Source organism: Phocoena phocoena, chromosome 18 (genome assembly GCF_963924675.1).
Source record: "Phocoena phocoena chromosome 18, mPhoPho1.1, whole genome shotgun sequence".
Taxonomy (NCBI): Eukaryota; Metazoa; Chordata; class Mammalia; order Artiodactyla; family Phocoenidae; genus Phocoena; species Phocoena phocoena.
In genome coordinates this window covers 17858160-17872428 of record NC_089236.1, presented here as the reverse complement: position 1 = coordinate 17872428, position 14269 = coordinate 17858160, and the positions used below count along the sequence as shown (strand labels likewise).

The 14269-nt window shown below is 36.4% G+C and overlaps 1 protein-coding gene across 1 annotated transcript in view; it reads right to left on the bottom strand.

Annotated features, from left to right (window-relative positions):
• KPNA3 (karyopherin subunit alpha 3) overlaps positions 1 to 14269 on the bottom strand; it is an 86091-nt gene that overhangs the window by 24163 nt on the left and 47659 nt on the right. The window contains exons 3-7 of the mRNA XM_065896206.1: positions 3942 to 4031; positions 3718 to 3747; positions 3579 to 3631; positions 3344 to 3439; positions 16 to 101 (exon numbers count right to left, since the gene is read on the bottom strand). Of these exons, the coding sequence (XP_065752278.1) occupies positions 16 to 101; positions 3344 to 3439; positions 3579 to 3631; positions 3718 to 3747; positions 3942 to 4031 (355 nt within the window). The remainder of the gene's footprint in view (positions 1 to 15; positions 102 to 3343; positions 3440 to 3578; positions 3632 to 3717; positions 3748 to 3941; positions 4032 to 14269) is intronic.

The window sequence follows — 14269 nt, the reverse complement described above, 5'->3', positions numbered from 1 at the left end:
AACTAGTTTACTTACTAGACTGTACAACAGCTTGAGTCTGTGCAGAAGTTCCTGATGCTATATTAGTTAATGCCCACGCAGCTTCAAACTGTAATGAAGGACTGCAAAAAACAATAAAAAATCTTTAGACACATAACTACCATTTACATTTATGACCTGCAGATTATATGGTTATCCTTTACCTTGTTCTTGAACTTTGTCTTATTATGTCCAACTGCCTGTTGGCTATCGCCACCTGAATGTCTCATTTGCTCTCAAAGTCAGTCAATATAAACTTACTTCTTTACGTCCATTGGTAGTTGCAACATTTTTTTTTAAATTTATTTATTTTTGGCTGCGTTGGGTCTTCGTTGCTGTGCATGGGCTCTCTCTAGTTGCAGTGAGCGGGGGCTGCTCTTTGCTGTGGTGCGCAGGCTTCTCATTGCTGTGGCTTCTCTTGTTATGGAGCACAGGCTCTAGGTGCTCGGGCTTCAGCTGTTGTAGCACACAGGCTCAGTAGTTGTGGCTTGCGGGCTCTAGAGCGCAGGCTCAGTAGTTGTGGTGCATGGGCTTAGTTGCTCCGCAGCATGTGGGATCTTCCAGGGCTCGAACCCGTGTCCCCTGCATTGGCAGGCGGATTCTTAACCACTGCGCCACCAGGGAAGTCGGGTAGTTGCAACTTTTAGCCAGTCATTATTTTCCTTGACTCCTTCCTCTCCCACAGACATCTAATCAATAGGGTCATGTCAATTTTACCTCTTAAATATTTCTTATATTTATAGCACCATCCCTAATATCACTGTGTTAGCTGAAGCCCTCATCATCTCAGTTGAATCACTGCCACAACCTCTAGACAGGTCTTAAAGCTCTGATTCCACTACACCATCTGCTTTACATACCAGAGATATCACAGGGCTACATAATTTTGCTGAAAGGATGAGATCATTATAATTTGGAATGGTGATGGAAGACCACACAAAGAAAGGGAAAACTGAACTAGATTTTCAAAGAGGGATAAAGAAAGAAAGGCACTGACAGCTGGAAATACAAATAAAGGTATCATGGGTGGGATAACCATGATGTGTACAGATGACTATGAAGGGATCAAGAGAGCTAAAGCCAAAAAGGTATGCAAAAATATAACATGGGATGAAACTGGAAGGGTAGGTTACCTAAGTTTGTGTGTGTGGTATGGGGAGTAGACTCAAATCTCAGGCTTCAGAACTTGGAATTTATTCTACAGACATACTAAGTATAGAGTGTTACTGAAAAGTGAAGTAAAAAAAACACTGTTTGAGTCCATGCAGAATAGATAAAAAAGGTTAAAGGCCAATGTAGGAAAAATCTGTTAAATCATCTACATTGTTAGGATGGACAGCTGAAAAACACACATTCTTTTAAATAGAATACCAAGGTAGGAGGGGGTGGTAGTGAGCAAAACCCAAGGGGAGCCAAAGGTTAGGGACTTAGAAGAAACTCTGTAAATATCAAAGAAAGAGAGTCAGGTTGTTAATATCAAAAGGGTAGAGAGATCCGAGAAGGAAAAGGTTTTAAGGAGAATAAATGTCAGCGATATAGCAAGTGGTGAGGTTAAAAAGATGGAACAGATGAGAAAATGAAGGAGCAGACAAGAACTACATGATGAACTTTGGCAAAAGGCAAGAAATAAGAGGGTATCGAGGCTGAGGAGAAATAAAGGGATGATAAGATCAAAGATGATGAGACAGTTTATGTTGTCTCAGACTAGAAGAAGAAAGGGTTATTAAACTAGGCTAGGTGGTTTGGTAAAATACTGACAATGAGGGCCTTAAATGAGAAAACATAAAGACGTAAAAAATACAATTACAAAGCTAGAGAAAGTCTTCTAAAATGTCATTTGAAAAAAAGAGAAGACAGAGAAAAACTAAATAATGAGTGCAATAAGTAAATAATAAATGAAAACATATTATATGCTTGGTATTGTATAGTGTTTTGTTTATATTATTTTCATTCCTCACAACCACCTAAATTTTATTGATGAGGTATCTGAGGCTCAAATGCTACTTGGGTTTTGGTCAGCAACAAACCCTGGATTTAAACCACGGTCTGTTTGGCTCCGAAGTCTATGGGGCTTTTAGATTATGACACAATTTCCCATGACAAATTCATCAAGTCAGATCGAGACCACCGACTGGTGGTAGTTTTCTATTTTTACTTTGGGTGGTAGTTACACAGGTCTGCATACATTTTAGCATATTCTTCTGTATATATGCTGTATTTCACAGATACACCCACACAAATGAGCCCATGCCAAAGACCAAAAAGTAAAAAAAAAAAAGGAGAGGAAGGAGAAGAAGAAGAAGAAAGAAAAGCAAATCAAAAACAAAAAGAGGGCCTTAAAAGTAGAGGTAAATAGAATTTTTGTTTAACAATTGAAATAAAACTTATTTTTACTTAAATAAATCTTGTTATAGAAAATATATATGATAGTATTAAAAAAGTGTTAAGGGCTTTTGGAGGGATGGTTGTGGTACATAATCAAAGCAGAAGGAAGTATTTTTAAATAATGAAAACCCTTAGTAGAAACATTTATATATCACCATTTTATCTAGTCACCTGAAAATCTCACAGACAACACTTAGCAAAATATCCCAACTCTAAACGCCCCTTAAATGCAAAATTAGCCTTTGTTTTAATGCATTTTGGAGTTGGAACTTACATTCTCCCCACTTAACTCAAACTGATGAAGTTTAAGATATAGCACACCGAGATCTCTCTAGACACTAACAGAAATGGGGCCAGTACCTCAAAAGATACCAAGTGGTGTTTTTCCCTTTCTATTCTGGAAAATTATAATCTGCCCTCTTATTTTTAATTTACCACAAATAAAAACCATGATGATAGACAACTACTCATGGTTGGAGTTCTGTTAAAGACTTCTCAGAGTATCAGCAGATCAGCTGGAATATTCCCAGGGTAAGAAAGAGCTACTCAGTTCTGGAAGCCATTCATGTTGACTCAAGTCATGAGGTTAATCTATATATAGACTCATAAGCAAAGAGTGACTCAAACACTATTTGGGTTGTTTTAAAATATTACTTAAAAAAAACCAACTAACAAATAAAGACTATAAATATTTGAGATAAGTTAGAATAGACAATAAACAGATGCTAAAATTTTCCTAGAAAATATACACACACTTCATAAACTAAAGAGAGAACTTTAGGTCTACTGAGTATGATCACAGAATAAGAAAATTACATTAAAATACATGACAAATGACAAATATGATAAATGCAAAACCAAATGGAACCATTGGTTAAATAATAATCACAAATTTTCAGTTAGCTGAAAAAAGTGAACAGGGAGTCAAATCCATACTTACTTATCATCCCTTTCTAGACATTTCACTAGAATTGGTAAAATCCCAGATTTTATTAGGTCATCAATTGGTGGATTTCTGTCACTGGATAATAGTTTTCTAGAAAAAGAAATATAAGAAATTAACTGCTATAATTTTCAAACTATGAACAGAAATAACAATGTACTACTTCTAGACTATGAGCTAAGACACCCTAGGCATGACACCTAATTCTCTCTCTGGACAAATCAGTACTTACCTTGCAGCCTGGACAGCACTCAACTGGACCACTGGGTTATCACTTGTGGCATTCTACAACACCAAATGTAAATTTCAGAAATTAAAAGAAAATCAATTTCAAAATACTTCAAAATGAAAATATTAAATTAATAACATACCTGCAATATAGCTTCTAGTGTTACATTTTGCTTAAAAAGAAAAAAAGATAGTTCAGCAAAGAGTTTAACAGCAAAATTACATTTATTGAATAATCTATTTACTAAAGATAAGAGTTAATGTACCTTAATTATCACTGTAAAACTGGTCTTAGATTTGAGAATGAAGTTCTCTGGTTATTATAAAAATTATTTTTAAAACACCTTATAAGAACAAGGTAACTTACTGCTTTAAAATCAGCATCAACATCTGAATCTTCTAAACTTTCTTCTTGGGGAACATTTCTTTTTTTCAGTAAGTGTTCATCTCTTTTGTTCTGAAAGACAACCAATAAATAGCTAAGAAGTCGTGAAGGCTGCTGTTAATGAAAAATCCACTAAAATTATTTCAACTTTACCAGGCAACTATGAAACAAACACAAAATCTCTACATAAGGATAATATGAATTAAATGTGTATACTGCAAACCAATGACAGGCCACATTCTGGATTTGATAACAAAATTAACTGCTTTAAAGGCCAGCATTCATACACACAGACACCAAATTTATTAAGCACCAACTGTTTTGACCAATACTGTGCCTCCTAATCTGTAATGAAGATTTAAATTTTAAAATTTAAATTATTATTATAAAAGTCTAGCAAATATATTTCAACTAAGTATGCTAGCTTTCTTCAACTTCCTGCTAATGGTTGCCTGAAGCAATTTATTCAGAAGTCAGCTTAATGAAAAAGAGTTTACTTCTCAAATGTTAAGGTTTGTATGTTTGTTGGGAGTGGGGGGAATGGGAATTCATTAGCATAAATGCTATCTATTTGCTATAATCTCAGATTTAAACTCTTGTTATCTGGCTTTTCTTTTTTGTTTTTTTAATCATCTTAACCTTTCTTTTTCTTTTTTTTTTCTGGCTGCACAGCACAGCATGTGGGATCTTAGTTCCCCAGTCAGGGATTGAACCTGTGCCCCCTGCCGTGGAAGCGCAGTGTTAACCACTGGACTGCCAGGGAAGTCCCCTATCTGGCTTTTGCAACAGCATGATACTTCTACATTTTATGGGATTTCAACTGTTTGTAATGGCAACCTGTGCCATTTTACATAATATATAGATTAAACCAAAATTTCCTCTAAGATTTTAGTTTGTCTACAGGATTAAGTCAAAATAAATTAGATAAAAGACTAAATGATATCTAAGATTCTTTTCAATTTAAAATTTCAAGACCTTCTAGTCTTCAAAACAATATTTACAGAAGTGTTTGATTACAATAGAAAGCTACTGATGAGATACTGATATTGAGGTTAAAATTCAGATCAAATAGGAAAATTAAAACTAGAAATAGACATCTGAAGCTTACTGGCTTACCTGCATGACATCTACTTGTGTGCTATGTACAAGTAAGCATGTTTAAACAGATGCTTACGTATATGTTAATCCTTAAGAGATTACCAACTTCAAATTGTATCACAGCATACTTATTTAGTAACTACTCAAATAATTAATTCTACATTATTTAAAAATTAATGCAACTCACAAATATGAAAATCCATGCATTCACATTTTATAGTCCCAAGTGGCTCCCCACAAAATACTTATTAATTTATAGAGGAAAAACTTGGCAGACAGCATCTTGACCAAGTGGCAAAGGTTATCATCAAGAGAAAAGGAAGAGGTCTTCCCTGGTGGCGCAGTGGTTAAGAATCCGCCTGCTAATGCAGGGGACACGGGTTCAAGCTCTGGTCCGGGAAGATCCCACATGCCGCGGAGCAACTAAGCCCATGCACCACAACTACTGAGCCTGCACTCTAGAGTCCGTGAGCTACAACTGCTAAGCCCGCGTGCTACAACTACTGAAGCCCACGCACCTAGAGCCCGTGTTCCACAACAAGAGAAGCCACCGCAACGAGAAGTCTGTGCACTGCAACAAAGACCCAATGCAGCCAAACAATAAATAAATAAATATTTTTTTTAAAGGTGACAAAAAAAAAAAGAGTAAAGGAAGAATCTGTATAACACAGGGAACTCTACTCAATACCCTGTAATGGCCTATATGGGAAAGAATCTAAAAGAGTGGATATATGTATATGTATAGCTGATTCACTTTGCTGTACACCTGAAACTAACACAACATTGTAAATCAACTACACTCCAATAAAAATTAAAAAGAAAAATATTTTCAAATACATTAAAAAAAAGAGTAAAGGAAAAATCAACATGGTATGCCTTCTGGTCTGATGTACCAAGAAAACAGTATCACCTTGGTGGTACTCCTGACCAAAATAATAACAATAATAGTTGTGGTAGTAGTAGTAATAACAACCACCTGAGAAAAGTCAGACAAACCCAAATGTGCCATTCTATTAAAAAGCCAGTCTGTACTCTTCAAATACACAGTCATAAAAGATAAAGACTGGGGCTTCCCTGGTGGCACAGTGGTTGAGAGTCCGCGTGCCAATGCAGGGGACACAGGTTCGTGCCCCAGTCCGGGAAGATCCCACATGCCGCAGAGCGGCTGGGCCCGTGAGCCATGGCCGCTGAACCTGCGCTCCGCAACGGGAGAGGCCACAACAGTGAGAGACCCGCGTACCGCAAAAAAAAAAAAAAAAAAAAAAAAAAAAAAAAAAAAAAAAAAAAAGATAAAGACTGAAGAACTGGATCGAACAAGACTTAAGAAACATGACAACTAACTGCAATGTCTAATCCTGGACTGGATCTTGGGTTTATAAAGGACATTATTGGGAAAAACTAGCAAACTATGAGTGGGGGCCTAAGGATTGGACAGTAGAAATTTATCTACGTGAACCTGACACACTGTGGTTACGTTGAAAGGTATACGAACTGATGTATTAAGGGTGTAAGGGGGCTCCACACCACTATATATATATATACATATATATACACATACACACACACAGATCAGAGGGAAAGTGAGAATAAGGCAAATATGGGAAAATGCTAAGAATCAAGGAAGCTGGGTGCTGAGTGATGGGTGTACTTTTTTAAAAAAAAGTATTTATTTATTTTCGGCTGCATTGGGTCTTTGTTGCTGTGTGCGGGCTTTCTCTAGTTGTGTCGAGCCGAGGCTACTCTTCATTGCAGTGGGCGGGCTTCTCATTGCAGTGGCTTCTCTTGTTGCGGAGCACAGGCTCTAGGCGCACGGGCTTCAGCAGCTGTAGCACACAGGCTCAATAGCTGTGGTCCATGGGCTTAGTTGCTCCGTGGCATGTGGGATCTTCCCAGACCACGGCTCGAACCTGTATCTCCTGCACTGGCAGGCAGATTCTTAACCACTGCGCCACCAGGGAAGTCCCTTAAATTCCTATTTTTTTATTCTCTACTTGCTATAAACTTCTCTTGTAAAGTTAACACTTCAACTGTATCGCACAGGTTCTGACATGTAGCATCTTCCTATTGTTCATATCTTGGTATTAACTAATTTCCATGAGGATTTCTTGATGCCCAAGGTATTTAGAAGTGCTTACTTTTTTCCCACAATTATGAGGTTTTTGTAACTATCTCATTCACTGATTTCTCATTTAATTGTTTTGTGATCAGAGAACGAAGTCTGAACAACACTGAAATTAGCTGACATTTACTTTATACCAGAGTTTCCCGAAGTTTCTCAGTCTATAGGCCTAAGTGTAGGCCAAAGGAAGTACCTCACAGTTTCCTTTATCAGGTGGTTAGGTCCAAACTTAATAGTAATTTGGGGGGAAAAACACAGAGGTTAAAAAATAATTTTATTTCACTCAGACAAAATATGTGATTAAAAAAACAGTGCAATCTAATGTTTAAATTGTGAACTATTTCAAGATCTAATGATTCTGTGGTATCTGAAATGTTAAGTGCCACTGTGTTTCTCACAAAAATTTAGAATATCCCAAGGTATTCCTTTGATTCACTATGGAGCCCCATGGTACCTCACTGCACAGGGTAGCAACTATGGCTTTATACTATCACAAAACCAATTTTCAAATATGCATGGGGTTTATATGTGTTTATTAGATAATATTCACATATTAAGCTATTTACACCTTTCTATCTCCTGTTAACTAGTGTGTTTATTGTTGACAAAAGTTCTCCCACAATGATTATGTCTTTGACAAATTTCTCCTTGTAATCTTGTCGATTTTGGCTTACATATATTTGGGCATACACAAGTTTAATATTATTATACCTTCTTAGTAAGTTGTTTCTTTTATCAAAAAGTAAGTAACAACCTTCATATTTGAACTGAAAACATCCTAACATAGTCCATTTGGGGCACCCTAGGGCACGAAAATCATACTTCACTCTCAGCAAAAAAATATGTACAACCCAAGTTAAGATAATCAGTCTCTGGGCACGTTTCTGGTGATGTGATTAACCATTAAAGGCGGCATCACCAAAACCAGGAACTTAAACTGTCCTTCTGCTTGTCACCTAGAGATTTTTACTGTCTTAGAGATTGTACTATAAATTCAGCACCTATAAAAGGTATCTTTTTCTTTTGTCAAGTGGGAGGGGAACTCAGAGGATATGGAAACTGGCTTAGTTTCAACACCTACCTTATCTCCAAACACATACACACACATTACATCCATTTTAAAGTTCCTTTAGAAATCCATTATTAATCTATTATCCCATGTATGTATTTAACACTTTTTAGATCTTCTGTTTTCTGACATTTGGTTGAACCACATGGAATTGCACTTCGTAGATCAAAAAGCTTAATTACAGGCAATTTCTTATGACTTGACCTTATATTTTTTGACTTAACAAATTCTGTTATTAATCTCTATATAAAGTTCTTCTTCTTCATTCCATCTTGAAAAAGTGGCTTGCAATCCCATACCTAAATATGTGGAACAAGTCAGCAGTCACTTCTTACATATGTGATGAAGGACAGATAATTATTTACCAGCCACACTTCAAAATTAAATAAGTAATTAAATTTGTTTTTATCCAGCAATACCCTCATTGTTTTAAATCTTTATCTAGTGCTAGTCCTGTAAAACTTAAATCTTTATTTTACAGATGAATAAATGGGGACACAGAGAACCTGGCTAAACTAAATTATATACCTGGGAAATATCAGTTAAGATTTGAACCCAGAGACTGCAGAGCTGAGACTGTGGTGGCTACAGAGACTGTTTCTTAAATATATTCTACTGCTTGCTTTTTTTAAGATGTAGTCCAACTCTGGTTGCATCTAAATGCTTCTAAAGAGGTAGAAAAAAAATGCTCACAAGACAGATTTTCCCCTCAATATAAACATTTATGAAGTGATACTACTGATGGGTGGTTACATGAATATTCACCCAGGAGTTTTATATATTATCTTTACATTTTGGGCACTCTGCTCAATGTGTTATACCTCAACTGAAAATTGGAGGGAAAAAAACAACATTACTTGTTCATCAATCAGGTAAAAATCTGACAACCTAACACAAATTATTGTTCCTGAAGAATCACTTAACTGATCTTAACAAATGGCTGCTTTTCTTCTTTTCAAATGGATTCTAATTTACTAATTCAGGGTTTTTTAATTAAAACTTCTATTGAGATAATTGTAAATCTGCATGCAGTTGTAAGAAATAATGCAGAAATCCCTCGTACACTTTGCCCAGGTTTCCCCAATAGTAACACTTTGCAAAACTATAGTAAAACGTCACAACCAGGACACTGACATTGATACAATCCACTGATTTTATTCAGATTTTCTGTCTTACTTGCATTCACTGTATGTGTGTTTATGTGTATTTAGTTCTATACAATTTTATCACCTGTATATGTTCTTGTATCCACCATTATAGTCAAGATACTGAACAGTTCCAAAACCAGAAAATGCCCTCTCACCTCCCAGCCCCTACCAACCCCCAGCAACCACTAATCTGTCCTCCATTTCCAAAATTTTATCATTTGAAAAATATTCTATGAATGTAATCGTACAGTATATAATCTTTTTGTGATGGGCTTTTTTTGCCCAGCATAATTCTCTGGAAATTCATGCAAGCTGCTGCTTCTATCAGTAGTTTGCATGTTTTCCAGAGTGTCTGTACCATTTTACATTCCCACCAGCAATGTATGAGTGATCCAGTTTCTCTGTATCCCCACCAGCATCTGGTATTATCACTGTCTTTTTATTTTAGCCACTCTGATACATGCTTTTAGTTTGTCTTAGTCTGTATTTCCCTGACGGCTAATGATGCATTAATCAGCAGCAGCAGCATGATTGCTGTTGGTATATCTCCTTTAATGAAATGTCTCTTCATATCTTTTACCCATTTTCTAATTGGATTGTTTGGGGTTTTTTTTTTTTTTTTACTACTGAGCTTTAAGAGTTCATTACATATGCTAGATACCAGTCCTGTAATGGATATGTGGTTTTCTTCCAGTCTCTAGCTTGTATTTTCATCCTATTCACATGGGCTTTCACAGAGCAAAATTTTTAAATTTGTTAACATCCGATTTTCCTTTTATGGATTATGATTTTGTGGTGAAGTATAAGAACTCTTTGCCTGGTTCTAGATCCTGATGATTTTCCTCCAATTTTTTGTTTCTAAAAGCCTTATGATTTACTTTTACATCTAGGATCCATTTTGTGTTTTTGTATAAGGTGTGAGATTTAGATTGAGGTTCTTTTTCTTTTCTTTTTGCCTATGGATGTCCAATTGTTCTAGTACTGTACCATTTGTTTAAAACGCTATCCTTCGTGCATTAAATTAGTTGGGTGTTTTTGTATGGGCTGATCTCTGGGTTCTATCTCTGTTCCACTGATGTCTATCCTTCTGCCAGTACCACACAGTGTTCATCACTGTAGCTATTCTAGCAGCCTTAATATTGGGTAGAGCAACTGCTCCTATTTTACTCTTTATCAGGATTATTTTAGCTCTTCTAGAGCTTGTGCCTTTCCATGTACGTTTTAGAATAAGCTTGTCTATGTCTACAAAAAAACCCTGGAGAGAGTTTGAAAACAGATAAACTTGAGAACAGGCATCTTTACTAAGACAATGACCACAGTATATGCCTCTCCATTTACTTAAGTCTTATTTGATTTCTTTCATCAGCATTTTATAATATTCAGCACACAGATCCTATACATGTTTTCTTAATGTATATCAAGGTATTTTATGTTCTTTGGAGTGCTTATAAATGGCGCTGTGCTTTTAATTTTGGTTTCTGCAAGCTCATTGTTAGCATATATAAGTGATTAACTTTTATGTGTGATCTTATTTTCTGTGACCTTGCCAAACTCACTTATTAGTTCTAGAAACTTTTTTCTAGATTCTTCAGCATTTTTTTTAAACATCTTTATTGGGGTATAATTGCTTTACAATGGTGTGTTAGTTTCTGCTCTATAACAAAGTGAATCAGTTATACATATATATATGTTCCCATATCTCTTCCCTCTTGCGTCTCCTTCCCTCCCACCCTCCCTATCCCACCCCTCCAGGCGGTCACAAAGCACCGAGCTTCTTTAGCATTTTTTACATAGATAATCATGTCATCTAGAAATAGGGAAAGTTTTATTTCTTCTGTTCCAAATTACGTCTTTTATTTCTTTTTCTTGAGTTACAGCACTGGCTAGAACTTCCAGCACTACAATAAATAAGAGTGGTGAGAATGGACATCCATGTCTTGTTCCCAGATCTTAGGGGAAAAGCATTTAGTCTTTCACCATTAAGTATGACGTTAGCTATGAGGTTTTTTGTAGATGCTGTTTATCAAATCCAGGTAATCCCCTTCTATGTCTAATTTGTTGAGTTTTATCAGGAATGGGGTGTCAAGTGCTTTTTCAGCATCAGTTGATGTGATCATATGACGCTTCCTCTTTAGCTTGTTAATATGGGGAATTTAGGCTTTTTTTTTTTTTTAGGCTATTTTTAAAAAGAGATATTTTACTTAAGTCAGACAGCTAAACCAAGTACTGGATCCGATCAGTCCAATGGGCATTTTGGTGGTGTTTTTCTTTATGTAAGAACTCAACCTGCCCCAATCCCAGATCTAATGACAGTAAAGTACTATGGCATATCTGACTGATCAATCACCAAGAGAAGATTATATCAAGTTTAATACAATGTGCCGAAGTTATAAATGCCAGTGACAGGTTTTGGATCAATTTTCAATTTATGAGGCATTATTCACTTAAACATTTACATTGAGAGGCATCATAGCATAACGGTTAAAAGCTCAGCTCTGCCATTTTTCAGCTGTGTGACTTTATGCAAGTTATTTAATTCATATGTAATTCTGTTTTCAACATGATATAAAACAGAAATACAGACTTCTGTGTAAATGTTGATGCATAAGGGCCTAATTAAATAAGAAAGCAAGAGATCAAGGAGACAAAAGAAAACAAAAGAGTTCAAACAAAAAGAGTCTGAGGCCAGTAAAGCACTACATATTAATAACTAGATTTCACCCTCAATTTTTATAGATCAGTATCAGTGTTATTCAAAGTATGGCCACTGGCTAAACGTCCTCGAACAAATTATTTGTTGTAGGTTTGCTACAAGATAAGGAACTTGTGTTAGTAATCAACTGTGAAAATAAACACACCATTTAGTTCCATTATTCATTTATTTAGGCAGAAAGACTTTGATGGTAAAGGAAGCAGTGTCTTAACATTTTGACACAAGCTCCCTGACTTGTCACAGATCAGTGCTTCTGAGCACTGTTCTATATCTAAAGTGTTTTTCTTAAAGCTTCAATAAATGATTTAAATTTAAGTAAAAATTGAAGATATCATAATTCAATTAAATTCTTGAACATGAGCATGTAATGAGTACCAACTACATGTCCAGAATTTGACTGGGCATTTTGGGATGGGCTAGGAGAGAGACCTGGGAGTACTGGGGTTGGGGGTCGGGGCTGGGTCGGGGAGTGTGGTTACTACCTTCACTTTAGAAGCTTACCATCTAACAGAAGTGTGTAGAGCTCATCTAAGAAGCTGGGAACGAGCTCTCTTTCTTGTATTCTCAAGAATCTCAATGTCAGTAATAACAATGCTGTGACTGTCTCCTCAATGGAGCAACAGAGACAGCAAGGCTGAAATCAGAGGCAGACACTCTGACCATAAAGAGTGGAGGAATCTTCTTTTGAAGGGCTCTACACACCTCTGGAGAATTATATCAAAATCAATTAAGCTTTGAAGTACAGGCATTGTTTCAGGAAAGGGTCACTTTCTGCTGCTTACTTAGGGAATTCTGAAATGTGAAATAAGGAACTGCTTGAGATTTCTTCAGTTAATTTTATTTTGATCCTCCTACAAGGATTTTTCAGGAATTAATCATAGTAATTGGAAAGGAAATAATGTTATCCAGAAGGAAAAAAAAGAGGAGATAAGAAAGCGGTCTCTAAAGAAACCAAGGTGAATATTCAAAAAGATGTACTCTGGGGGCTTCCCTGGTGGTGCAGTGGTTGAGAGTCCGCCTGCCGATGCAGGGGACACGCGGTCGTGCCCCGGTCCGGGAGGATCCCACATGCCGCGGAGCGGCTGGGCCCGTGAGCCATGGCCGCTGAGTCTGCGCGTCCGGAGCCTGTGCTCCGCAGCGGGAGAGGCCACAACGGTGAGAGGCCCGCGTACCGCAAAAAAAAAAAAAAAAAGAGAGATGTACTCTGATAAGCAAGAAATTTTAATTCTATAAATTAAATACAAAGGGCAGCACAAGTATAAAAGGAACAAATCACCAAATATAAATATAAGTGAATAGCTTAGATTTATAAGCATATCAGAAGGGCGAAAAAGCTTAAAACAGGAGAGGATTCTGAGTAATACTAAGAGCAATACAAAAGTTTCAGAATTGTATTCCAAGCATGAAAAGTTAAGGGAAAGTGAAGGTTCACATCTGGGGATAGCTGGTGTAATGTGAAGAGATAACAACAAATGAATAATTACTTAATTCCAATTTTATTCCTATCAGCTCTATTACAGAGAATGATCTTTACATGATGAATGAAAAACCAGATACAAAAGGATACACACAATTCTATTTATATAAAGTTCAAAATATGCAAAATATGTAAAATAATCTATAATGTTAGAAATCAGGATAATGGTTGCCTTTGGGGGAAAGCAGAAACTGTGAAGGGGCCTTGGGATACAGGTAGTGTTTCTTTCTTGATCTAGGAGCTGGTTACACAAATGTGTTCACTTTGTGAAAATTCATCAAGCTGTACACTTAAGTTGTGTTGACTTTTCTGTAGGTGTGTTATATGTTAATAAAAAGTTAAAAGGAAAAGAAAAAGAAGCTAAGTCCAAAGTGTTACGACTGGCAAGGAGCTCACCTTACTTTATTAAGCTAAGGTTTAGTTCACTTCTCTGGTCCAAATGACCCAAGGAGCTGAAAAAACTTGCACTGATGTTAATCTGTAAGTATCCATGAAGTTAAGGAGTTGAAAGAACATGGGATTAGCAAGTATTTTTCGAATTTAATAAAAAATGGAGCACAGGGGGTACAGGACAATGGGTCTCAGGAACTATATACTATACCAAGGAGCATAACATTGATGCTGAGTAAAAATTAATAACACAAAGTGCGTATGATAATACTTATTGAGTAAATAAATGCACAGGT